The 27,926-nt window shown below is 40.0% G+C and overlaps 1 protein-coding gene across 1 annotated transcript; it reads right to left on the bottom strand.

Moving 5' to 3' along the window:
- Positions 1 to 17: 17 nt before the first annotated feature.
- DCP2 (decapping mRNA 2) lies at positions 18 to 27,902 on the bottom strand. The gene is made up of 11 exons (XM_041399192.1): positions 21,020 to 27,902; positions 15,572 to 15,723; positions 13,766 to 13,893; positions 13,258 to 13,356; positions 11,467 to 11,619; positions 9,741 to 9,853; positions 9,526 to 9,633; positions 8,657 to 8,780; positions 8,018 to 8,128; positions 6,324 to 6,375; positions 18 to 5,649 (listed from the first exon to the last, which is right to left on the bottom strand). The coding sequence occupies exons 1-11, from the start codon at positions 21,580 to 21,582 to the stop codon at positions 5,486 to 5,488; spliced, it is 1,767 nt and encodes a 588-aa protein (XP_041255126.1). The 5' UTR covers positions 21,583 to 27,902; the 3' UTR covers positions 18 to 5,485.
- Positions 27,903 to 27,926: the final 24 nt, after the last annotated feature.

The following is a 27,926-nucleotide window of genomic DNA, read 5'->3' as shown; positions in this document are numbered from 1 at the left end:
TCCTTATATTCATACTGCAGTACTTCAATATGTTTATTTATAAAGTAATTTAATTTTACAGAGGAAAAAATAACAACATAGAAGAAAATGTTAACTTAGTTATAGTCTCCTAAATGGTGTGCTTCAGTTTTGAATCAATTTATAACAAACAAAATCACAATAATCAGTACAGTAGATGTTACAGGTAGTTACAGATTCTACTTAATACAACTGAAGAGCTGACTAATGCAAACTTTCTTCAAAAGAACATAATGGAAGTTGTATAAAATCTGTAATAATTTTAACTCTTTAGCTGTACGTACTTTCTACTTAATGAGCACCGATGTGCCACTTACACACAGAGGAAAACAGATCAAGTTCTTGATCTTTAACAAACAGGAGGAAGACATAACTCTTCATGCCTGAGCCACACCACAAAGCACTGGCTCCTGTTTTCTGCGAGGCATGCAGCGCTGCCCTGAAAAGTGTCATTGTTTGGAAGCAATACTCAAGTCTGAGTCCTGGAACATGAACACTGATCAAGCATTCTGCCTGACTTAACAACCCCACACCTTCTTCTGGGGGTCTGTTTTGCTTTTTAATGGTAAAAGTGCCTTGCAAACCCAGCTAAACTGCTCCTCAGGGATGAAGTTAAACTTCCACATAGTGCAGTGCCATGCAGACACAGTAAAGTTCTGTTGCAAGTATTGTCATGAGAAGTATTTGCTGAGAGCTCTTAATCATGCAGTTTTCCGTATATTTTCTGCATAACAAAATTATGTAACCAACCAGTAAGATACAAATTTCATCCCCACAGTTTAGTAAGTTTGATCAAACATGCTTAAAAAAATTTGCAAAGTTCTTCTCACCATTGGAAATGTGTCATAGAGAACTGTGTTTGCAAGATGTGTTTTCTCAAAAAGCTATGAGTGCCTTATTTTAAAATGATTAATGCTCTATGAGCTGTAATCATTTTCTTAAAGGCACTGAACTGTAACCTATACTGGAAACAAGAAGCTAGTTCTTCTGATAATAAATGCTTAGAAATTACAAAACACTCTGTTTTCAGTAAAATCCATAGAGACCTTTCCAAATTTAAACATTCTGTACTCTATGAAATGTTAGCAGTTACTTAAAAGGAAGCTTGTTTATTCCTGGAAGAACTGAAGGAGGACTCAAAGCCACTTTTGACTTCCCAAAAGCACTCAGAGCTGAGAACAATTTAAAGATAAGAGTTTCTGTAAAGCTGAATCCGTACAAAAAGTTAAGTCTTGCTAAACCTAACATTTTCAATGGAAAGACACACCCCACGTATTTTGTTTCATTATACTGCTACCAATCTGGAATAGTTCCTCTGGTACAATCTTGAATGTGGCCAATGTCATTGTTGTTTAATGTTGACTTCCTTTTAAGTTCACAAGCTACATGAAAAAGTGAAATGCACACACAGCACAAAACCTACTGCATCTATCAGTGCTTACATATGGGATTAAGAACAGTGCAAATACTAGCATTTAGCCTACTTCCATTCTTGACTACACTATTGCTATAAATGCATATGAACAAAAACCTATTACAGAAGAGTTTCTAAGTCTAATTTACTGTAAAAGCACCTTCAGTTAGTTTGTATAAATTTACCATATCTGAAATAATTTTGGTTGTTTCAAAAGCTGAAATATTGTAGTAACAAAAAACAATTTGAAATTATGAAGTTGTGTATAAGCACCAGATTATTTAACATTTACAGTGCAAGACTTAAAATTGGTTTATTTACAGAAATCAGTATCAACAAGAGAGACTATTCTACTAATTCTCAGTAACTATGAGCTTCCTAACACATTTAGAATATAACCTCCTAACTTCAAACATGAAGGCACCTGGCTTTACCTCTGGAAAAGAAACCTGTTGCTCAGAATTTGTAACAAAACCCCAAGTATCTGAGGATTAAGCAACCCACTGACCCCACAACTGGACAGTCAGTTACCCCTGGAGCAGCAGTGCTGTCTTGCACCACAGGATATTGGAGTTTGGATTCTTAATGTAGACTCTTTGCTTTTCACACCATAATGGCATGAGTGCAAAAGCAAATCACCACATTAAGTAAAGGTTGGAAGAACTGTGTTCTTATCTGAAATTACAATCTGAGAGCAAGTATGTTAGAAGTAGCCAGACCTGAAGCCTGCCTTGTTTCTAAAAGCAACTGTTACATCTGTAACTGCCACAGTTAGGTGAAAGAAAATCACTAAGTATTGTTCTCAAATCACCAAATTAGTTCAGGAAGGTTGAAACACAGCACAGAAGCCTGGAACAGTGATTAGGCCCAAAAGTTCATTAGAAACAATTTATGCATGTTTGGTCTAAAGAATTTACATTGTGGTAAAAAATAATACTCTGTGCAATAAGTAAAGCTGTTTCCCCCCTCTCCTTCCCAGAATCACTGTTGCCAGACTTCAAACTATGCAAAACACAGTTACTTTCAAAAGCTGGATGATTGATGTACATCAAGGAGCTGAAGTCAGCAGCACTTCAGTCACTTAACTAACTGGGCAGGCCATTCTTCAGTCCAAGGTGAAAGTATAGAAGCATTCTGAGAAGACATGCTAAAAACCTTATGCTAAAGCAGGGAGTTGATATAGTACTAGAAACTGCACACTAGTACCAGATTCCTAGCACCACACGGCTGTAGGATTTTTGCTAAATATTTGTTTACTCTGCACGTTGATTCCAAGAACACTAACTGACCATTTATTATATGAATAACCCCTAACATGGCAGCATTCTCAAATTGACAGTGTTTGTTTTTCAAGTATCTCAACACCAGCTCTCGAGTCGGACATGCATACAGTTCCCATTTCCCTGTGTCTAGCTCCTGTAAAGTAAAAACTCACAGAACTAAAGCCTGTATCTCACTTGCAGTATTTCTTCACTGTTTTATGGAAGATAATGTAAACAGTACTTCTAAACTTAGAAATACAATTATAAAGGGATGGTGAAATAAGAACATAAACAACAGTAAACAAAATGTTCGTGGTGCAGGGCACGTTGGAGCCCACCAAGTGGATCACATGCCACCACATTTACATAGTTTTAGGATAAACCTTACTACGAAAGCAGAAAGCAATGCTACTAAAGGAAACTGTACCCTTATACAAAGAAGTTATTGCATATTTATCACATTTATTTGCAACTCACATTAAGGCTAGGTTTACTAAAATGAATTACATATGTATAAGCTTCACTTTGGGTTGCTTAATGAAGCAACCAATGTCTCTTATACTGGACCAAGCTTTCACTAAGAAGAAAATATTACACAGTAAACAGAGGGCAGCCAGCATCTCCTATTCATAGAACATGCTTCCATTGTTCTAAAGACTTCCTCTTGCCTGGGACAGGACTTCCCAAACAGAAGACAGATGCTCCAAGTTCACTGCTTCATCAACATCCCCATTATTTCACAGAGCACTAAATTATCTATAACTAATTTATCTGAAAAGTCAACTTATTTATAAAAAGATTTCCACAGCCCGTTATTTAATTATGCCTTAGGAGAGTCCTATTAGCTCCACAGGCAGTAGCAGCCTCAGGATATGATACAAACTTCTGCCTCACCATGAGTAAAGGCACTTTTGCTGGGAAATCAACTAAAACAGCACAAAGAAGTAACAAAATATTAGTTTTCACCTGAAGCTGAATAACATAACCTTTTCCAGCATTATCCTACCCTCTCAATTACTCTTCTTTGTCATTGTATGGCCTTTGGATACGTTTAAGAAAAAAAGAAAAAAAAAAAAAGAAAAAAAAAAAAGTGAGTCAAAGCTAGATTGAGCTATTTCACAATTTGGTCTTGAAAAACAAGGCCCTCAGAACCCTTGTCCTCCAGAAGGAGGAAATGCTGTAGTCCATTTCTCCTGTTGACTGATACAGAAGTTGAACGATCCCATGGCCAAAATTATTACAGCATTAGAGTTCCAAATCACCTGGTGCCAGACAGGTGAATAAACCAGGAGAAAGTTCTAAAGCTATTTCTGAGGAAAACGCTAGGTAGGGTGTATGAAGTAGGGTGGTTGAAGGAAGACCAGGATTTTGGTTTTGGATGACATATATGAGTTGCATAAAAACTCAGTGCATGTAGATACACTACAAGGGTGTAGTTCATTCAACCTATCAAGTTATCAATTACCTCTATTCTAGAGAAAAGTCCATTTTTAAATCTGGGACATGCTTGCTATCACAAGCTGCTGTGACAAATGATTTCAGTGCATTTCTCTTCACTGCAACACAGATGCTCAAAACCCACTGACCTGCAGGAGATGTAACAGCTCATCACCCCAACTCTTACAGGTTTTTTGTTCCTCCCCTCTATCTCCACCCCATCTTTCATGTTTTTCCTAAGAAAGCAGTGTAGCTGAAAAATGACTGAGGCTAAATCATTTAAATGCTAACTGCAAGTGCAATTCAATACTACTGGATATATACAGAGCAGATACACTACACAAGATATCTGAGGACAACAGCACAGGATACAATACTGAACACCCTTGGAACAGTTATTGGAAGCCTGATTAAGCTGTTCAGTGTCACACAATGCCTCTATCACCCATGCACCTGCCCTCCTCCTCAGTGAGATCTACAGAGGCTTATTTACATTCAGTATAAATTCTACGCAAGTTACCTCTCACAGACAAGTTTAAGCTTCTCTTTTTCCGCAAGCAGCTGCTTTGTAACTTCTTCTTATGCAGCTGTGGGCAGTGCACAAGAGCTAAGTTAGACACTTTGAAGGACTGAGTTTTACCCAGTTTGAGTGTCATTATTGAAGACCAAGGAAGAGTAGGTACAAAAAGTCAACACTCTATATATTTGACTCAAGTACTAGTGATTGCCAGCCAACAAAAACTATCAGTGTGAAGGAGGGAAGGTATTTGGGGCAAACAATCAGTACAGAGAAAGGATGACAGGCTGAGACTAGGTTTGAAATGTGCAACTTGGTTTCAAAATCACTAGGACAGAGCTGTCCTCTGAGAATTAGTTTCATTGCCACTGTGTATATTGCAATGTTCTACAAAATAATGACAAACAAGTCCAATAATTTACATCAGAACAGTTAAAAGGTTAGCAAGCTGGTATACTCCAACAGTTAAAAAAAAGTCAATGACATTCTACAAAACACACGGCAAGTTACAATAAAAAAAAAATTCAAACCACAAAAAAAAAAACCACAAGTAAAAAGAATGCCCTCTAATGCACAGCTAGGAACAAGTGAACTGAACATTGGAAAGGTACTTTTGTGGACAAAGGCTAGACTGCATTTAAAGTGCAACACTTGACTATGCCACTCCCATACTGCAAAGAGAACAAACCTTTCCAAACCAGCAGTCAGTCCCTGCATTGCATTCAAAAACAAACAAACAAAACAAAATAAAAAACTCCTGAGAAAGAGTAAGGCTGGATAAGAAACCCCCTCCGTTGCAACAGGCAAGTCTAATTCTTACTCATAATAAGTTTGCTGTCAGAGGTCAAAACTTTTCATTATGGCATCATGGTCAAACTTGAAACTCAAGAAAGCTCTTGATGAAAAAACAAATTTGTAATGGCCATTGCATGCCACAGAATGTCCGTCTACATGTTCTGGCAGCACATCTTCGCTGGAGCAACACATCTCGTATGCTGCTTCTGCTTAAAGAGAAAAAGGTATTAAACAAATTTTAAATGGGCAGCTGCCACTAAAAGTATCTGAAACAACACAAAGCCATACCTCAAACATATATTCAATTAATACTTATAACAAAACGTGTATGTTTGGTCATAAACAGAAGAAGGTAACTCAAACCAGCCATATTTAAAAGCTGTCTAGAGGCTAGAATAAATCTTCAAATTCACTGCAATCTGGAAACACTTTCAACAGCCACATACATATACGTATATTTTACATGTATAATACTGTTTCATTTCTCAATAGCCATTTCTCAACAAGGAGAAAAAAAAGGGCACTGTCTCCTGAGCAATAAGTAAGGAACTGTGTGCACTCTGCTGCAGCTTATTACTAGCAGGACAGAAAGCCTTAAAGCACACTCAATTACCAGCACTGTGTTGACTCAGATGCTATTTTTCTAAACTAGCTTTTAGTTACTTTTTCACTCAGCCACCTGGTGTATATCAGGTGTGCAAGACCAACATGAAACAGTATCTTTTTCATTAAAAAACAAACAAAACCTCAAACTACCTTGGAAAAACATGGTTTTATAAGATTTTGAATGTTGGCATGAGGAAAAGCCCTCAACCATCATTATTCAGGTGCCTTCAGCCTGTAGCACAGGACAGTGGATGAAAATGCTGACTGCACTTGCCTGTTTCAAAGTTATCCTGAAGTCTTCTTGGATTAAGCCTTTTTTCACATTTCTGGTGAAGAGAATGACCATACATTACACATATTTGATAAAGAAATGGCATTATATTTAAGCATCATCTAACTGGCATGCTGGTTTGCTTTGACACACCTCACATCTGAATTATTTTACCTCTAACTCAGCTGTAATTCTGTCACATAACTTGATGTAGCAAACATGCTTTAAATCCACAAGTCTTTCAGAATCATGCAACTTTTTAACAGTCACTAAAACATTTCTAATATGCAGACTTTTAGGGGAAAATTTTGTTTTAAGATGGAAGCATCTTGCATATGATGGTGTGTAATCAACATTGTGCATGCATAAACCCACTCTTCAGAGAGCTTGTCCCAAAAGAGGCAAGGGGAATGTATTTACAGACATGCTGCTACTACCAATTAAATTAACATGCTTTAGAGACACAAACTGAAAATTCTTAAGGGAGGAATTGTTTTAGCCCCAGGTATTGCTGCTGTAAGTACACTGATACAAAAAAATATGGCCCTTTGCACTCTCTCCAAATTAAGAGTTTCCTGGCCTTCAAATTACATCACAAAATTATCACTGGACACAAAATATTTAAACTTTGAAAGACGGACCATCATGAAAACACAACTGAAACAGAAAAAGATAAATATTTAGAAAAATTTGTGAAAACCCTGCAAAGTAACTGGGGAGCATTAACACTTATCTCAGTTAAGATCTTACTGATTACCATTACAGTTTTTTCCTATCCATTTAAATTTCTGGGCAGTCAATTCACTCTTCTACACCCAAACATAACTAATCATTTCTTGCAGTAAGAAATTTAGGACAAGTTTCTGGTTTCTGTATGTTTACATGAATAAGAGAAAGAAGCAATAATCACAAGCCAGAATGGGAAGAATTTAGTTTAAAGCCTGTAAACAAAAAAAACTAAAGCCTGGAAAAGCCAGCTGAGCTGCATAGAGAACTGGGGGCTCACTGCTGCACAAGGGCCAACAAAGTATACTGAAGAGCCATAAAAAAACAGGAAATCCAAAGCACATTCTACTCTAAGGGAGAGCACAGCCCAGTGAGTCAAGTCCCACTGAGAACTGGACAAACACAATTAGTAACTGCAAGGGAAAGTAAAACACAAACAGTGTGACACTGGAATTTACAAACTGCTGTAACTAGCTCTACATTATGATTGAAAAACTATATGAGATTCTGGCATCCAAGCCAAGTCTGTGTCTCAACATTTTTTGCTGGAGAGAAGGGAAATAATAAGTATTTACATCACCACTTTCTAAAGTGTTGCATAACAAAACCCCATGCTTACAGTACGACATCACACATCAATAAATAAGATGTGTACTACACACCACAGAAGGCTTTTACATGACAGGAACCTGGAAAGCTGCAGGACTGTGTATTGAAACAGCTGACAAATTTTCAACAGCTAAAATTACTTACTTCTAAAATGCAAACTTTGAAATTTAGTATGCTTGTTTATAGATGTATATGCATACAAGGTAAGAAATGTTATACATCTACAAACATGTATCAAATACTCTGACCAAACATACTCTTGATAGATAAGCACTCTACTTTGTTTCAGCAGGACATTGCCCTGGATATTTGTTAAGCATTACTGGAACATATTACTGACACAGACCCTGCATGTTTCTTACCAAGTTATGGTTTTGCTTAACTGGTTGACTATGCAGTCCATTTGTTCGCTTCTTTTGGCTGGAAGTGTCTTGATTTTGCTTTCTGCCATTGTTCCTCAGGCTCTGACTCTGCTGTTAAATCCAAAATAAGTAGAGGGAAGAGTTTAAATGGCAGAATTGGACATCATTGCATTGACATTTCCTACTTAGTAATTAAAACTTCACTCCAAGTAACTTCAAAACATGTAAACAGTTTCTTTTGCAGAAAAAAGGGAAGCCCAGTGAAACTAACCAAACACACTCAAGCTACAGGGCCATCAACTGTTACCCATTCTCTCTAGCACTGAATATGACAGAATTATTACACAATTAATTCAGTTCAGTGAATTTCCATGCACTAATGCAGAAATACTAGAGATTCCAGCAAAACGGCAAGTACTAATTACTATCTGTACATGAAACAACACAGTTGCTACCTGATACCACCACTTCTAGTGTGAGAGAAATCAAAGAATGCCCAAGAGTATTCTCCCACTCCCACATCTCTATTTTTGCATCCTCTGGAGACTAAATTCATTGGTTTTGTCCTAGAGAGGAAACCCTTATGAACAAAGACATCCATTTTAAATAGTCCAGATGCTTGCCTAACAAACAACCTACCTTTATTTTCAAAACTTCAGACACCTCAGGATGATTATATGGCTTCTGTGGCTGTTTTGGCTTCACCAAGTGCTCTCCTGAAAAGCCATCTGTAAACACCTGTTGACTACAGCGAAGTTTGGATCTAGTGCAGGAAAACAAAGACAGTTTACAACACAACTTCAAATCTACTGAGAGCAGAAGACAAATATGAAAAAAGTTTCTGCTTTTTGAGAATAATCTGGAAGACAATCTTAAGTAACCTAGTATGGAAACTCTAATAATGCTCACTGCCATTTGCATTCTCCAAAGACAAGAGGCCAAGTCCACATTAACATTTGCCCTGTTGTTCTCAGTCTTGGTGTTGCCCTGGCTCAAATTACTGAAGTCCTCTCATAAGGACTACAGGTTTCAACATTTGCTCTACCACTTTCCACTCAGCTGAATCTAAAGCCAGCAGCACATGTTCCCCTACTGATTCCCATAGGTTTTATCTAGCACTTCTTAGACTACTTTACACTCCTGCTTTGGAGAGACCTACTTTTCCTCTGCAGAAGTGCCAAAAATATTGAACTTGAAGCACTGGAAGTTATCTACTTGCTTTAGCTTCTGGTTTTTTTGATTCCCATAAACAAGACTGAGGAAATAATCTCAGTTCTGACACCAGTGTATCAACACATTAATTAAGTTCTCACCTTACTTACAAATCTATGATATACGTCTATGCTTATTTTTCTGTTATTTACTTATTACTGGAACACAAATCCTTGGATAAAGAGAAAAGGACAAGCAGTATTGTATATAATTGTCATTGTATAATATCGTCGTATTTGTATGACCAGTGTTTTGTAAGAAAGAATATAGAGATGTTAAACTGACCTGGTTCTTACCTAGCTTTTTCCAAGTTGGGCTTAGAGGGTGTGCTCCCTGCAGATGAAAAACCATTGTCACTGTCTGAGGAATCTCCATTCCTTCGGGAAATCCATTCCCTCAATGGTCTGTGAGCAAGGAGTAGTACAACAAGATCTACTTACCAAAACAAATCTAAAGAATTTAAAGTTATCTGAAAGACCCTGGCCTAGTATTTGCCTCATCTCAAACATACCTGATGAAAGGAATTGCCATAAAAAATTTGTTAGGTGCCAAACCCAACTTGGACTTTGGGGTCATGTCATTTCTGTGGCATGGTAATTTGTCGATGGAAAACCACTCAATATTCTAGAAAAACAAGAAATAAAATCAAAATACCCTCTATTGTAGCCGTATCAGAATTTTACAAATGTGTATCAGCCACAATTATTTCCCTTAATTAAAAAATTACCATGGAAGACTTAAATTAACAGGCCACAACAGCGTTTTTCACAAAAGGTTTTCACAAAAGGTTAATTAACTCTTCCGACTGCCACTACAGTAGCAGATGGTACAGCACAAAATTGCACGATATCGCACCTAAAATATGAAAGGTATTAATCAGCAACTAAATTCTGAATAAGAGTTTCATAAACAAACCAACCAAACTATTGCACACAGAATGCCATACATGAATGCCATACACAGAATGTACAGGCTTTGAGTATTTTTCAAAAACTTTTTACTTAAAGTGTGATCAATACTGGACCACCAATACCCATTCAAAAGTAAGAAGGGTGTTTAGTTTGACTAAAGTTTCATGTTTTGTAATAAAAGAAAAAAAACCCATGGCAATAGGATAGGATTTGTGTTACTGTTTATATGTTACAGTTTTAATAGCTAAAACTGTATACTTAGCAGAATGGGGAACAAAATTAGGAATTCTGACCACAGACAGTGTAGAAGAACCCACATGAGATTTGCTATTACAGAATCTACTCTGAAAGCCCTAGGTACAGAAAATATGCAAATTATGGAAACAAGTTACAAACTGAACAAGTATTCAATTTCTACAGGGAGTACAAAACCAGCCTTCCTGGTGGCATTAGATCAGATGAAGACAAAGCTTCAAAACTCTGTCATTGGAAGAACTCTTCAATATTCCCACACATATGGTCACTGTTATACAAAGTACCATATTTACTGTATGTTTTAAAAAACACTTAAATTTCATCTTATGTTTTAAAAAAACAGGTCTCTAATGCAAGAAATTAAGTCCTGTTGAGTCAAATACTTTCTTTATTTAGAAAGCAAAATAAGCAAGATGCCCTATTTAGTGACACAATCTGCATGGAAATATAGCCGTTTTGAACTGAATTGCCATAAAGGAAAAAATCAAACTTCAAGATTACAGATACCACTGACAAAGGTTCCAACAAGTTGTTACCTGAGCCTTTGTCTTTCGCTTTCACAATACCTTTTAAAAGCCTAATGGTACACAATACATCCAAAATAGTTCCCTTTTTCTGTCCCCTTCCCAACTTCCTCCTTAAAATATACTATTTTTTAAATCTGACAGTATTAGACATGAAAGAAAGAAAACAATCCTTAGTTTATCCTCTGGATATGTCCTTTTGATATGGCTTTTGCATGTCCCCAACTAATAATTAAACTTGCAAATATATAGCTACATTTGCATCTGTAACTATGAATAATATAATGAATATATACATCACCTATGAGAAAAGGAGAATTGTATTTTAGCAGCATGCTCTATTGTCTTTTCATGGTGAATGGAGATGTCAGACAGATGGTCAAGTATCAGACCTGCAGGTGAGCTGCAAGAAGTCAACACAAAACCCTACAGTGCACTGGTACCTAGCATTTAAGGTTTTCACTGTGGGTTCATTATTTTACACACTTCTGGATTTAAAAAGCAACTTCTGCAAAGTTCCTGTAAATTCAGACAAGATAGCACATACCCGAATTTCCCTTCTAGTTTTGGGGTTGAACTTCGTGTTCTTGGGAACTCCAGGAATGATATACAGCCGTGCTAACTGATCATTGATTCGCAGCTCAATGTAGTCCTCTTTGCAGATATAATCTTTTATGTCAAACCCAGTTTCTTCAAACACCTGAGAAGTATTTAGATTAAATCAGTGTGTGTGTATTCAGAGTCATCCTTTCACAACCTATTGCCACAAGTGAAGGAATGACTATGTTTCAGATACATCCATGAAAACTGCTGGGAAAAACAAGCCTTTACACACAGAGGTTTGCTAAGAAATAGAAAAAGGATCTACATGCTTTATATTTCTCTGAAACTGCAAACCTGTTATGCAAGCTGAAACAATTCTATTACACCTTCACGCAGCAATTTATTAATATGGATGGGGTTAGTTCTCATCAGCTTCTGAGGTACTACTGAACTCTGTAGGCACTGCCAATTGAAGACCTCTTCAATTAGATTTTACACATATGCAGTTTATGGTTTCAGATCTGTGCTGACTCCAGTGAAAGAAGTTGAAAGATTTATTTCAGATAAAAAATAAACTGTCAGCCTATCCACAATGACAATCTAACCTGTCAGAAAAAAAGATGGCAACAACACTGCTGTTCACTAGTGAAATCTAAATACATTTTTCAAATCAACAACACCATCGAAAGATTTTTTTTCTCCAGTATAACTGTGTCACCTTTAATGCGTTTGCTGGCATAACTTGAAGAGGAAGATACACTTCATGTAACTTCTTCTTGAAGTAGCTGTCTAGTTTATCCTTGACAGGCATACTTAAGCAAACAAAAAAAACCCCAAAACCCTGTGATTTCTCAGATACTGATTCAGTCCAACTGAAGAACACTAAATGCATCATACTACTTTCTCTCACCTTAATTTTCTCTCTCAAAAACTCTGGCTGTATTATGTTGAATGAACACTGAATTTGTACCAGTATTATTCTTTTACAGGCCATTCTGAATATGCAGCTTCACTACATATCTATGTCTCCAGGAGCAATAAATACAGATTATTTTATTTTTCAGATTTTACTTGCAATATACACTGACTCTTGCTCCTGAAAATAACTGAAAAATAGCATAACTGGAAAACAGAAAAGTTCTTCACAATTTTTACATAAAATTCTACAGCCTCCAACTCAGCTTTTTAGCCTCTTTACAGCGACCAGTGTACATAGGCTAAATTCCCATTTCTCCATGTTTTTAAAGTTATGGTGACCCTTGAAATTAATACACCAAAAGTCCTAAATTACATAAGATTTCCCAAGCACCACAAGTAATACTTAAATGTAAATTCACAGTTCAGCAGAGAACTTTAAAAACAGCACTCACTTCATGCAGCACATTAGTGCAAAAGCATGTGAAACAGAAACCTTTTTTTTGTTTTATTTATAAAATGTATAATTATTTTATATATTACTTATATATATAAATATATATATATTATATATATAATTAATCTATATAATTTTTATATTTATTTATTTATTTAATATATAACCTTAGCTATTTATTTATTTAACATAACCATAACTTCCCAAAACCTCACTTCCGGGTCAAACCATGACAATAACCTTAGCCTTGACTACCATTTTGGAACTCAGAAAGGCACCAGAAGATGACTGCAAGAACAGACTATTTATTCACAGAATTTCAATAACAGGATTACCTAAGTAAAGTGCCTTTTCACCCAACACATATATCCTGATTTCAGCAAAATTTCACTTCTTTATCTTAAAGGAGTTGATATAACTTACCTCTCTAGCAGCACAGTCATGAGGTGCCTCTTCTTTATTTACTTTCCCTTTTGGAAATCCCCAACCAGATTTTGCTAAATAGCCCTGAACCAAAAGAACCTACAAAAGACAAGGGAATGCAACTGTCAATCATGAAGGTGTTCTAACCAATTTCATTAAATGTCTTCCCTCCACCATCCCCTTGTTCTCCAAAAGAATATGTTAGCCTCAAGGAAGGAAACCGTTAGGTTTTCTGTGTTCTAGCAAGAAGTGTGAAATATTTTACAGAATCATGTAACTCAGATAAAAAAATAAAATCTGAGAAGGAAAGCATGCAGAAGTGTGTTTACTGACTCACATATTATATTTCTGTACACAGTTACCAATATCAAGCAACTCTCGTATCTCTGTGAATCTGACAATGAATGTAAATTTCTCCAGAAGAAAATGTAAACAACAAAGAATTACTTCTGCCAGCATATGCCATCCCTCCCTCTAGACAGTCCTTCACAACTATTTCCATACTTACATTTTCAAGTGTCTCATCAAGGATGATTGCACCATAGGTTGGCACTCCCATTTTGTATTCTTTCCACTCATCTAAAACCTTCTGTACATCTTCACCTTGAGGCAGTAAAAAGGGGCAGTGACTGAAGAGTATAGCAGCATGTTAAGGAAAATAAAAAGCAGCCAGTTCCAAAGCACATACCAAATACAAAAGATATTCACGCCCAATTTAGAATAAACACTCCCTCCCCTAAGTCTTTTCAAGATAGAGTCTCTTGGAAGTAAAAAAAAAATTACAAATAATCCACTACCAAACACTGAAAGTCAGAGAGCATCAAGTAATTCAGCAATTCCTATACAAAGCAATCTAAATAAATGAAAAAAAAAACCAAAAAAAATCAAAAACAAAAAACCAAAACCAACCAAACAAAAAAGACACTAAAAAAAAAGCCAACAAAACACTAAAAAAAACACCAAGAAAAAAGACTGCACAAGGCTGATTGTTTGAAGGAAGGCAATTTTGAAAAAAAGTAACTCCATAACAGTTATTTTGAATATGTATTATTTGCAAACATATTTTCTTAATTTTGAAGTGAGCAAGAGACAGAAAAAAATTCAGTTTCTTGTGCTTGAAATAAATGGGAATGCACTTTTGCAACAATCATTTGTTAAGATTATGGCACAGAATCCTATCTTCAGTATTTGATATGCAAAAAAAATAATTTAATGACATATAGTTATAGAAATCTACATTCTAATATCCTTTATCAAAACTCACCATGCAGAGAAAATATAAACAACCTCTATAGCCCTAAAATTTTGAGAGAAAATCTGCAAGTCCTTAACCAAAGTATTAATATTATATATTACATATATTATACTACCGATAAAAAATACTCCACAGCAGAATACTTAAAAATACAGTGCAGCAGAACTGATATTTGTGGCAAATATGGGCTAGAAAGAGAAATGTGTAATGAACATAACATCTGTTACACTGCATTTTTTCTGCACTGCGTACAATTAGTAGGATAATTTTGTTGGCCTGAAAATACATTTATAATTAAAAACATCTATAAAATAACAGCATAACATCAACCAACAGAATAAGACCATATTTTTACAGTTTACAGTTAAAAGCTGTAGTGTTCTGAAGTAAATATATATTATGAAACTAACAGATAAGTATGTTGTGTATTGAAAGCATGGATAATATTACCCTCAAAGTTAGAAGTAATATTTCAATCTCAGATCAAGAACATATGGGACAAGGCTAAAACTAAAACGCTTGCTGGATGAAAGCCACCAAGTTTTCTCTAGCAAGGACTAGATAGTACACATTCTAGCAGCCCTTGCAAGCAACAAAAACAGCCGAGGCCAACAATTCGAATTCAGTAAAAATGCAGTTTCTACTCTACAGAAACTTCCAACAAATACATACCACTGGCCATGGCAGAACACATACCACCTTCAACTACTTTATGTCACTAGTTACATGAAAATTAATAATCTGTGGAGTTCAGTTTGAAGAGCACCAGCAGCTCACCCTTGAAACCAACCTAGCATGCAAAGTGCAACCATGAGAAAAAATCCTCAAACATCAGAAACAGACTGTTTTCCATAGTCCTTTAGCAGTCCAAGAAACATCTCTTTTGTGAGTGCCACAAAATTATGGAAGCAGTGAGCTCAGTAACATCACATACCTAGCAGCAGTAACTTTTAATCATTAACACATGAACTCATTATCATACTATGAAATACTGTTAACAATATTCAGTTTGCACTTTACCACTGAGACAGAAAACAATCAGAGTAATAAAAAGGATATCAGCTTTAGCAAAGTCTCTTATCCCACACTGAGGTAATCCTGGTGTGTTTTGCATGTAGAAATCCAAATAAAACCAATGGGCAAGTTCAATCTGAAAACAAACTCTGATTGCATTGTCTCTCTCTTCACTTGGAATGTGCAAAATAAATCGGCTGACAGGAAAGAAAAAGAGTAAGATTAGCCAAATCTACTGATTAAATACAGCTAACAATAAAACATTGCAACAGTACAATTCTTGATCCATTAGCACGTACCAACAAACCTCCAGATCCTCCTCATGTTCCACAAGGACAGTAAACAGTTTTCACAAAGTAAAGTACAGCTTTTAAAGTCAAGAAGGAAAATGGATTATTATGATCTTTCAGAAATATAAATTACAATATACTAAGTAAATTAACTGTTGTAAAAACAGGGAGTGTGAAGACAACCTACTTAAATGGCTGTGTTACAAAAATGAAAGGATTTTTACAAGTCCATTAAATAACATCTGCAAACTCTGATAAGATATTTCAGTGCTATTTTTTTCAGGACACAAGTTGAACATAGTTATATATTTTCACTTAAAACCACAGTAAACTAATAATTTACATAGATTTTAAAATTCAATATGATCCTACAAATTTTCTCAGTCTGAAACTGAACATGGACAATCAGGTTTAGTCCAGATACTGGCACACAGACAGAGTCACTGAGATAAAAGTTTAAGCAGCACTGTGTGATACACCATTTTAGCTAAGCAGAAGAAGTTTTATTTATTTATGTATTTGTATTGAAAGCAGAACTTCCTTTTTAGAAATTTAAGGTCATACACCCCCCACTGAACTTAAATCATTTGATGGAGATCTTTGACATTCAGCTCCTTAGGGCAACCAGCTAAATTCCAAAAGTGCATAATTATCATTGCTCGAAGCAGAAATTCTGTATCTTTACTTAGAATCTGTCAAGTATGAATTGTCACAGGATCTCAGAACTAGTTGTCTCTCTAAGGCACTCTGGCCAAGGACAGAGGCAGAAGGTCACTGCCTCACTGGTGCAGGCACACACCTGATACTCCCCAGGTTTCCAGGCACATTCACAGGTTCCCCAGGTACTATCACAGGTCTCCTTTGCCACTCCATAGCCCTGCCCAGACCCCAGACCCTCACGCCCCTCACATAGGTCCCTGTCCCACCAGATGGTCCAGTTTGAAGTTTGCTAGTGAGAACACAGGCACAAGAGGTCTGGGGAAGGCACCTGTCCCCCGCCCATCCCCAGTCTTGCTGCAGCTGCCTGTGCTCTGCCCCTCACTGCCCTCACTCACACCACTTCCCACACAGAAGCTGGTTCCCAGGACACTCATCATTGCTACCCCAAACAGTGGGAGCTGAGACCCCCTCCTGGGAGTGGCTGGCACTGAGATCTGCTCCCTCACTCCAGCAGCTGACACCTTGCCCAATATCAGACAGAACTCCCATCAGCAGCTGGCACTTCATTCTTGGAGCACACATATACAGGGGGTAGAGAGTGGAATTATCCAGACAAAAATAAATATTTACTAAGAAGATATAAGACAGGAGAGTCAGTGACACTGGGGCAGAAGGGTCAGACAGAGAAGTGTAGTAACTTGTCCAGTTTTACAGCCAGCTCTTTTATACCCCTTTCTGCCTACCTTTGCTTTGTCCTTCCCTGCTTCTCTTTTCCTGCGGCACTCCTCTCAGCCCAGAGTGTGCGATCCCCCCCAGATCTAAAGCCCTAAGAGATACAAAGGCCAGGCTGATATTCCTCAGAGTGATGCTTGTGATTTCTTGGCAGTAGGCCAATTGGTGAAATTAATAGGTTTGTTTCTTGTCGTTGTGTCTACTTCTGATTTCTTAGGTCTGTGTCTAAATATATTTTCATTCTGATTCCTCCACTTTTTTTCTGTTTTCCAGGAATAGGTCCATACTCAGATAAACTTGCTGGAACAAACATTCCTATACCCCCCCTCATCAACCACTGGCCAGGTTTGGTTTTCACCACTGCCTTCCTTATCATTCCTCTGCTGGTTTTGTAGACTTGTGTGCTTTGTTGATGGATTTCTCATCTTCTTATCATTCTTTTGCTGGGTTTGTAGCCTTTATTTATTTACTATGATTTTATTTCTCATCTTCCTATCCAATTTTCACATGGAAAAAGGGCCTTGGCCAGATACCCTTAAAGACCTTGGCAGGCCTGAGAAGGAGTCTATGTGAACCTCATGACTTTCAACACAGCCAAGTGCTGTGCCTGGGTTGGGATAATCCAAGCACAATGTAAACAGTCTGATCAGAGAACGGATGGAGAGCAGCTCTGGGGAGGAGGATTTGAGGTGCTGGTGGATGAGAATCTTGACATGAGCTGACACTGTGAGCTCGCAGCCCATTCTTTTGATGGAACATAGTGTGCACAGCAGATTAAGGGAGGTGATTCTCACCCTTTATTCTGTTCTCGTGAGACTTCACCTAAGTGTTGTGTCCAGCTGTTGGAACTTCAATACAAGAGGATGGGGATACGCTGGAGCAAGTCTTCTCTGAGGCCTTTCAGGACTTCAGTGGGGCTACAAGAGAGCTGGAGAGAGTCTTTTTACTATGTCATAGTGACAGGACAAGGGGGAATGGCTTTAAAGAGAAAAAGGGGAAGGTTTAGATAATAGGAAAAAAATTTTCACTGTGAGGGTCATGAGTCACTGGCACACACTGTCCAGAGAAGCTGTGGATGGCCTGTCCCCGGAAATGTTCAGTAGCAATCTGGTCTAGAAGGTGACCCTGCTTTTGGCAGAGCGGCTGGGATGAGATGATATTTAAGGTCCCTTTAACTCAAAGCACTCTGTGATTTTCCCTCGCATAAATAACCTTATTCATATCAACATTTTACAACTTCCCAATTTTCAATTGGCACTACCACTTCCAGTTTCTTTTGAAGGCTCTGTTCTGACTGCTGAAAAGATCCCTTATCTATAAAGTTGCTATAACTAAAAGATAACTTAAAAGTCTACATTACATCATATCATCTAGTTGATGATATTTTCTTGCCCCAGCACTGCAGCTGAACATAAATCTAAAGATAAAATATGCAGCAGTATCAAAGAGGAGTAAGAATATGCCAGGGATTAGGCTTAGAGAACAATAGCAAAGCCAAATACAATGATACCTATTAATCAAAAAGTTAACTTGTAAGTTACTTGGAGTGACTGAAGTGCTAAAACAGGCATGGCATCTCTAGGTTGTTCTAGGTGCAGCTGCCAGGTGCTGGCAGTGACGGGCTAATGCTGGACACACTGTGGGACACAGCTGGAGGCAGCAGCTGAGATGGTGGTGCCTGTGGGGAAGTGTATTTCAGGACAAAAATGCCAGACAGGCAGAGGAAGTGAAAAAAACCAGCATGAAACAGCAGTGCAAACACCGAAATTGGAGAAGAAGAAGAAGAGGAGATGTCCATCCTACAGTCTTTGGAGTATCACGTGCTGGTGCAGATGGATATGTCCTGAAGAAGCCTTAGCCCGTAGGAGTGATCCCACACTGGAGCAGGGGCAAAGCATAAGAGGGAAGAGCCCCAGAGAGGATGTGTTACAGACTGACCACAACCCCCATTCCCCATCCCCTGAGCAGCTCGCAGGGAAGGAGGTAGAGGAGAGAATGAAAGGATGAAGCCGACATGAAGTTTCTCTGGGAAAAACAAGGATGCAGAAAAAGCTCTTTTTCAAATGTTTTTTGAAGAGGGGAAGTGGGTGAGCATCTGGCCACTTCAGCAAGGTGAATCAACCACAGTCTGGAAGTCAAAAGACAGGGTAAAAGGACTTGTTTACAAGACAAAGGAAGTTTCAAGAAGCTGCTAAACCCGTATTATGACTGCACATCCACTTCTTTACTCAGTTAAACAACTCCATCGCACAAGGCAGCATGACAAAAACTGACATGGATACCTGTAACTTGTTATTAACAATACCCAGTAACTGAGTATGAAAAATCACCTGTCACTTTCTACCAAAATTCCCACTAATATCATATATAGATTGAAGAATGTAGGATATTACAGATATTTTTATAACACATTTATAACATTAACAGAATTACAATACAAAACACCATTTCTAAGATAGAAGATTACAGTATCTCAAAGAAACATAGTAAAACACTGGGACTGATCCTATTACAATGTAAGATTCAAATACTCATGGGCCCTTCTGTCAGTCACCCCACGGAAGTGACACTAACAGGCTGTATCAGTTTTGTAATCACTGCAATTCCTCTCTGGATTTTCTGAAGAAGTCTTAAATCTTGTGTCATATGTGAACAGGGATCTGAAAGGCAAGTTCCTCTCTCTGCAGGGAGCCCAAAGCAGACACAATGGAAACATAAACATGCTTCCAAGGCCAGATTTAAGGAATTGAAAATTTACATGCCTACCACAAACTCTGACTCTTGCATGAGACAAGTGCAAAACAATACTGAGCAGGACAGTTCTACCTTCCTGTGGTATTCTCATTTCTAAACATTTTCGCTCATTTGAAAACCTTAATTACAGTAAGCGGGGTATCTTTCCTCTTCACTAACCTTTCCCTCTTTTACATAAATACCTCATAAGGAGTCCCTTGGAGGTGGTAAGATAGAAGGATTATTTCATGCCAAATATCACATGCAGTTTGTGTCATCACATTCTGGGGATGACAGACAAATTACAAAGTTTGAAGGGCTGCACCACAAATGATCAGAGGTTGAGACCGTCGGGGGGAAAATGCAACTTGGCCCTTTTACAGAATCCACGCTTTACGAGAATTCAAACGCAAAGCCCCTGGAACAAAAAAAGCATTTCACTCTGAAAGAACCGACAAGCAGGAGAGGGCAGCTTCAGACCGAAGGGTGCCCCTGTGGCTCTTCCTTTCCGCCCGCTGGCACGTTCCCTTCCAGCAGAGGAAGCTCCCCAGAAGGGACTCCCCGCCACCCCTTCCAAATGAAACCAGACCTCGGAGCAGCAAGTAGCACATCACTGCTGGGCTACACGTCACGCCAGCCCCACGCTCCCAGCTCTTCTTTCACCTGCGCAAACACCGCCGACGCAGTTCTACCTTTTCCGGCCCAAGCCCCGCAAGAAATCCCCATAAACAATGTTCTCCCACTTCCCCCGTGCACTCGGCTCCCGGCCCGCCGCCGGAGCAGCCCCACACCAGGTCCAGAGGCTGCCGCGGGCAGCCTTCCCGCCCTTCCAGGACGGATTCCATGGGGAGGGCGGAGCCTCGGGCACGGTAGGAATGGGCAGAGCCTCGTCCTTCCGCTTCCCGGCCGCCGCGGGACGGCCAAAGCCGCCCCTTCAGTCTGGGTGGCCCCGCACCCCCTCAATGTCTCGAGCATCTCGAGCCCCGCACCCCGGGCGCGGGCAGGGTCAAGCGCCCTTCCCGCCCTCCGGCAGCAGCGGCAACGCAGCCCTGGGGCCGCCCCCGCCCCACGGCCATACCTGCATAGGTCGTCCAGGACGCTGCTGGGGATCTCGGCCCGTTTGGTCTCCATAGGGAAGCGCGGCTCATCCCGACGCGGCGGAGGCCGGGGCGCAGAGAAACGGCGGGGGCGGGGCCGCGCTGCGGGGGGGCGGCGGAGCGGCGGCTCCCGAGGCCAATCGGCTCCCGCCGCTGGCGGAGCGGCGGCCAATGGGGCGGGGCACGGGGCGGGACCGGCAGGCTCAGGTGATCGTGGGCGGCCAATGGGCGGCGCGGGGTGGGGTCGTCGCGAGCGCGCTGATAACGCGCGGCGCCGGGACACGGAACGGGACAGTGGGACGGGGACGGGACAGCTGCGAGGGAGGGAGGGAGGGAGGGCCGGCCGGACCCCCGCCCGCCCGGAGCGTGGTGAGGCACAGCCGGGGTGCTGTGTCCAGCTCTGGGCTCCTCGGCACAGAGAGCCACGGGAGGGGTCCAGCAGAGGCCATGAAGACGAGGATGGTGTGGGGCATCTCTGCCTTGTGAGGAAAGGCAGCGGGAGCTGGGCCTGTTTAGTCTGGAGGAGACTGACAGAGGTTCTCATTAATGCCTGTAACTACCTCCGAGGCGGGTGCCAGGAGGGTGGTGCCCAGCGACAGGACGAGGAGCAATGGCCATAAACTAAAACACAGGAAGTTCCACCACAATATGAAGAACTTTGTCACGTTTGAGGGGTGGCAGAGCTCTGGAACCGCTGCCTGGAGAGGACATGGACTCTCCCCCTCTGGAGACGTTCAAACCCACCCGGACGCGTTCCTGTGTCACCTGCTCCAGGTGCTCCAGGTGACCGTGCCATGGTGGCGGGGGGGCTGGAGGGGACGATCTCCGAAAGGGAATAATTCTGTGATTCTGAGAAACAAAACCGGCTCCGGTGGCGTTCCCGGACGTGTCTCCCTGCCAGCAGAGGGTATCGCTGCTCTCTCCGCGGCAGCTGCTGCTGGCATTGCAGCCTCTGATTTTAGGTAGCAGCATTTAACGCATTTCTCCTCTTGTTCTTCCCCTTCCTTTACTCACCAAACTGCTTGAGCTCCGTCTGACTGCTCTTTCCCTCACCAGGACTGGGGAGAGAAACAGAGAAATGAGAAAACTCGTTGGCTGAGATAAAGACTAAATTGTCTAGTAAGTTATTAGTGTTGCCTATTAAGCTATAGGGAATGCAAAAGCTGCACACACAAGAAAGCAAAACCTTCGCTGCTTCCTGTGACCAGGCAGATGTTCAGCCATCTCCAGAATGGGGATCCATCATGTGTAATAGTGACTTGGGGAGACACATGCCATCACTCTGAATGTCCCCCCTTTTGTTCTCCCCACAGCTGATTATGATGCTATATGGTATAGAATATAATCAACACTGTGTTCAGCACAAATCCAAAACAAGGCTCCATACTAGCTAATTAGCTCTGCCCTAGTCAAAACCAGCACATAGAAACACCAGTCCAGCATTACCCTGAAGACACAAAAAGTATGTACATTCACAGTTCAGTTACTGACTGTTAGGCACAGAAAGTGAGAGATGTATCCTTTGCCTCCTTTCCAAAGATGTAACAAAGAACAGGAGGTTCCATGACAGCACCAAAAGTATCAGAAAAGGGCATTCAACCAGTTATAGAAAGAACAATACTGTACGAAGACAATCTTAGTAGGAGTTGGAGTCCAGTCTTAGTAGGAGCTGAAGCAGTATAATATTTACATATATTGGTGTCTCACTCATGAGCAAACTCCACTAAGTGTATTTGACAGTGACTTTGCTCCACTCCCTTTATTGCTGTGATGCTTGGAGGTGATGGGTGGATCACTTTAACTTACTTAAAGAAGTACTTTGTTAGCGAAAGTAAAGTCCACTAACAGTACTATTGATATGTCTAGACAGAGGAACACCTGTAAGGATCTGAGTTCAAACTGATCAATCCCATTGCTCAGGAATCCAAAAAGCTCCTTTTTTACCAGAAAGAGTAGATGTAAGAGGTTCTTTAAAAGTTATATGGTCTGGATTATTTCAGTTATCAGGTTACTCTTGCTGCTACTGTTTTTCCCTGCTTTGCTACATTCAAAAACTGCTCCCCATGTCCTGGTCCCCATCTCCCATGTGGATTTGGTACCAGGAGCTCCAACAATTGATAGAGGAAAAAAAAGTGGCTTAGAAAATGCACTTTGACATCTCATGCCATCTATGGTACTTTTAGCCGTGTCATGGTTTCTGAAAAATACCCAGCCTGATACAATGAATAAGCAAATGTGTCAAGTGTTACCTAAGTTACAAATCACTCTTCAATAATACAGATCCTTAGCATGTGAGGAAGGTACTACCTGAAGAACATAATGGAAGTTTGTAGACAGTGTTCCAAGACGGGAGAGAGGAGAGATGTTACATTTGACCATTTCTGCTTGCTCCATTTTGGAGACATTGCTGGAAGACTAGGTTAGCCAGAACATGAACAAAAGGAAAAATTATGTTCAGAAGTAGGATTTGGAGTTATGTATCATTGTAATTTCTTTTTCTTGCTGTGTGCTTTCTAATTTCTTTGATAAACTAACATGCACTCCTTTTACCCGTTAGCTCACATGATGCCAATTGAGTTAAAGCTGACATATTCAGGTTACATTTCCCCAAAGATAAATCCTCCAGGGAACTTGCATGCTTTGCTGGCAAAGTAGCTCTTGTCAAGCTTCAAGGGCAATTAAGAGAGTAGGAAGGCCAGGCATATCACAGAGAAGCTCACACAGTACCCACACCACCTCAGAGCTCCAAGCAATGTGCAGAATCACCCAGTGATGTACTCAAACTCGTTTTTAATCACTGCTTATCAGTCAGCCTTGGCAGTCTGAAAGGCAACAATAAGATATTTGGAAAATAATGTTGTTGTCTGTTTGCACTGAGCAGGGAGAGAAGGTGGCAGAAAATAAAACAGGAGCCAGCCATTTGTGCATTCAGAAAGGGATCTCAGAAAAAGAGTTGGATTGCACAGGACAAGCAAGAGATGAAAGTGGATAACATCTTGCTTGGAGAATTTCACCAAAGTGAGAATTGCATTGGATAGGAAGACACTCTCAGATACCAAGCACCAGCCAAATCTAGAACCCAATAAACATTTATTTGCAATTTATGTGAATTAGAATAAAGACTGAGGCAGAACCTTGATAGTCTGCAATCGAGATTGCAGACTTCAGCTTGCCTAAGTAATCAGAAAAAGGCATTAATTCCACTCAGCCCTTCGATAAACAGATTCTATACTAAAATCTCCAACAAAGGATGGAGGTGAGAGGTAAGTGGACTGAAAAGAAATACCTTCTGTAAGCAGTATGAGCTCAGCACCCTCAGTTGCTACAAGCTGGTATTTTGGGTCAAATCTGTATGCAAGGAGACAATGCAAGCACTACTCCCCTGCTTTGCTTCATGTGTTACATGGCAAAAGGTGAGTGAAGAGCTGGCACAGACCATCAGGAGGACAGTAATGTACTATAGAACCAGTCCCATATAACCCATGTGGAGAAACAGAAACACTTAAAATATGTTGAAGCAAGTTTTAGGTAAACCAAATCGCCCACACAAAAGTTAATGAAAATCTAGGCTTAAATCTGTGTTCATCTTGGTTTCCTGATTGTAAAGGAAAATAATCTGGAAGGGATTTTATTAAGTGAGAAGCACCATAGAAAGTACCACACTTGTGGTGATGCACAAGACGTTGTAATAAACTAATAAGATGCACTCATTAGCAGACTTGGATCAATAATGGTACCTAAACTTTGGAGAGGTTCTCTGAACCTTGCAGAAGAGATAGGAAACACACAGAAAAAGGTAAGCTAGCAATCATTTGGTTACTTTATATATAGAGAGCTGTGGTGAGCCTCTTAAGAAAACTCTGTACTGGGCTTTTCCTAACATTACCCTGCTTTCATAATCAGATCAAAGGATTTATGATCTAAGGCTTCGCAGGTAATCATTCATTTAATGGCAATAATGTGTGCATTGCTTTACATACATGACATGCTACACGTCAAGACAGCAGGGTTTGTTTAGGCAACACTGATCTCAAACAGGCTTAACCAGATGGCTCAGGTAACACACACACCCCTTGGGATGTGATCATCCATTCAAACTCCAAGTCAAGCAGACTGTTGGAGGAAGTCCAGCTCTGGGGCCCTCAATATCAGCAGGACATGGGCCTGCTGGAGTGAGTCCAGAGGACCACAGGGGGATGATCAGGGGACTGGAGCACCTCTCCTAAGAAGACAGGCTGAGAGAGATGAGGTTGTTCTGCCTTGAGAAGAGAAGGTTCCAGGGAGAGCTTATAGCACCTTATTGTACCTAAAGGGAGCCTACAAGAAAGATGGGGAAAGACTTTTTGCAAAGGCATATAATGACAGGACAAGGAGGAATGGTTTTAAACAAAGATAGTACATATAGATTAGCTGTTGTGCAAAAACTCTTAACTGTTAGAGTGATGGGGCCTGGCAGAGGTTGCCCAGAGAAGTTGTCGATGCCCCCTCCCTGGAAGTGTTCAAGGCCAGGTTGGGCAGGGCTCTGAACAACCTGGTCTAGTGGGAGGTGACCCTGCCCATGGCAGGTGGGTCAGAATGAGATAAGCTTGAGGGTCCCTTCCAACCCAAACCATTCTGGGAGTCCATGAAGTACACACCTGTGCTAAAGCCACGAGCTGACCTTTAACTCAGGGTTGATTATAACAGTGGTCCACACTTCAGCTCAGAGTGAAAAGACACTTGAAGTATGTTGAAGACAGTTAAAGAACAGAGCTTATCTAGTGACTAGGCCAGTCTGAACCTAAAATCAGACTAAATAGCTTAAAACATCAAAGAGGAAAAGTAAAGATATGGATTTGTATTAACTAGAAAAATAGAGAAAAAATTAGGACACCAAAAGGGAAAATGAAGAATGGAGTATCATTGAAAGGACACAGCCCTGCAATACACTGTTTTCTATTAGTTTATTTCATAGCACAGCCCTCAGCAGGCAGGACAGGCAGCCTGCCATTCTAAGGGTACAATTACTCTCCCAGCTCAGGTGTGTCCTGCAGCCTGTGACTTTGGATGTCAGCTCTGGTACTTCATGGTAACCTACAGAGAGTGGATGGGTAGCCTGGACAAATGGGCTACTGCTGCCTGTGCTTTGGTTCTGGTGTATAGGACACCACTACTTTCAAATCTTTATAGGCGGAAAGGCACTTATCCTCTTGGTCCTCCATGGGGTAGTTTTGCTGCATTTTTCTAGTTTTCCTCCTCTCCTGCAGAAGCTCCTTGAGCAGGTCATGCAATATGCCTTTAACCTTCCTCTCTAGATCTTTCAAGCCACAATATTCCTTCCCCATTCATATTTTCAGGTTTTTGTGAGAACATGAAAGACCACTGCCCAATACAGCATGTTCTCCATATTGAGCTGGAAGACTCTTTATATTTTTTAGTATAGTACCCTATCTTTATTTCTCTTCAACTTTATAATTTCTTTCTTCTAAAAACTAATTTTTCTCTTGCTCTGTAGCATAGGTATCTTAAACCAAACTGTTATGCACCTTATTGCTACATAGAGTTTACACAGCACACTGCAGTGCACTGAAAACATTTGTCTAGCACAGGTCAGCTGGGGAAGCTATTAATGCCATGTTTCATAGTTTAGTTTTAAATAAAAGAACACAAAAGTAGACAGCGAGTTATTATGAAAACTCAGCAGGAATTTAGTTGGTTTTAACATTTTTATTAAATTCTCTTTTTTATAATACTTTTGTGTCTTACCTCCTACCTGCTCTCCTCCTCAGTTCTTCAGTTTTCAGTTAGATGAAAAAATCCCAAATTTTTGGAGGCACCTTATTAAGTGCAAAGAGAGTGAGCTTGGGAGAGAAACAAACCCCAAAAGACCAAAATAAATTTCCATAAGGCTTTTGCACTCCTGCAAACTATGATCCAAGTCTGCAAATCTTCAGTTTGAGAATTGCTTATTTAGAATTTAGTAGGTCCTGTACTTTCTCCACATTCCAGCATAACCATAAGTAAAATGAGAGTGACACTGCTTTCTGCAACCTTTGGTGATGCTTACCTTGTTTCACTTTTAACCCTTAGGCATATAAGAACGTTACAGTGTCCTTATAAGGCAGGGGGTTTCTACATGACAGTGTCTATATACTGGACAAAAAGGCAATCTCAGCTGAGTTGCTTAAAATTTTAATATTGCTGTATTTTAAATTAAGGTGTAGAATTTTGCTTTGCTTGAAGCTAAGAATTAAATTTCTCACAGATCTTGTAAAGGACAATTTCTTAAGGCTACCTCGCACTGTTACTAATCTTTATTAATTTGAAAGCATCAGTATATCCCTTAATACTACCTAATTCCAGTCCCAACAGTCTCCCACATTCTTTGTAAAACCCAAGGCATATCCGATGGATCCAGCAGACAAAAAAGGGAAAAGGAGGGGGCTGGAACACACGGCATAGGAGGAGGATCAAGGATCTGGGACTGCTGTGCTTCTTCTCAGAAGTGAAGGCTAAGTGGGGACATCAATTGCTACCTTCAGCTCTCTGTTTGGAGGTTAAAGTGAACTGGATCCTCCTCAGAAGTGTAAAAAATCAGGGCAAACGACAAGATGAAACAGTCACATATGACACCAAAGGAGATCTCAATTTGAAATGTGAGGGAAAATATCTCTTTGGTTGCAGTTAAGCACAGTGAAGGGCTGCCCAAGGAGGCTGCAGAATCTCCATCCATGAACATTTTCAGATCCTAGGGATCCAGATCCTGAGCATCAGGATCTATCTTTAGCATTAGCCATACTTTGAGCAGAAAACTGCACTACATAACCTCCAAAGATCACTTTTAACTCTATCTTTTTATTCTGTTAAAAAAAAAAAAAAGGCAAAAATCTTTCCCCCCCAAAAAAAAAA

Source organism: Onychostruthus taczanowskii, unplaced genomic scaffold (genome assembly GCF_017590055.1).
Source record: "Onychostruthus taczanowskii isolate IOZ18803 unplaced genomic scaffold, ASM1759005v1 scaffold158, whole genome shotgun sequence".
In the NCBI taxonomy this organism is placed as follows: domain Eukaryota; kingdom Metazoa; phylum Chordata; class Aves; order Passeriformes; family Passeridae; genus Onychostruthus; species Onychostruthus taczanowskii.
This window is presented reverse-complemented; position numbering and strand designations above follow the sequence as displayed.

Bases quoted from the DNA above. Each gene is read 5' to 3' on its own strand.
- DCP2 (XM_041399192.1), bottom strand. From the start codon at position 21,582: ATGAGAACCTCTGTCAGTCTCCTCCAGACTAAACAGGCCCAGCTCCCG. The intron at 9,634-9,740 runs GTATGTTTGAGA...CCTTGCTCACAG, and splicing joins ATGGCAATTCCTTTCATCAG to ACCATTGAGGGAATGGATTT. The intron at 5,650-6,323 runs GCAAGTGCAGTC...CTCTTTAAGCAG, and splicing joins TCAGGATAACTTTGAAACAG to AAGCAGCATACGAGATGTGT.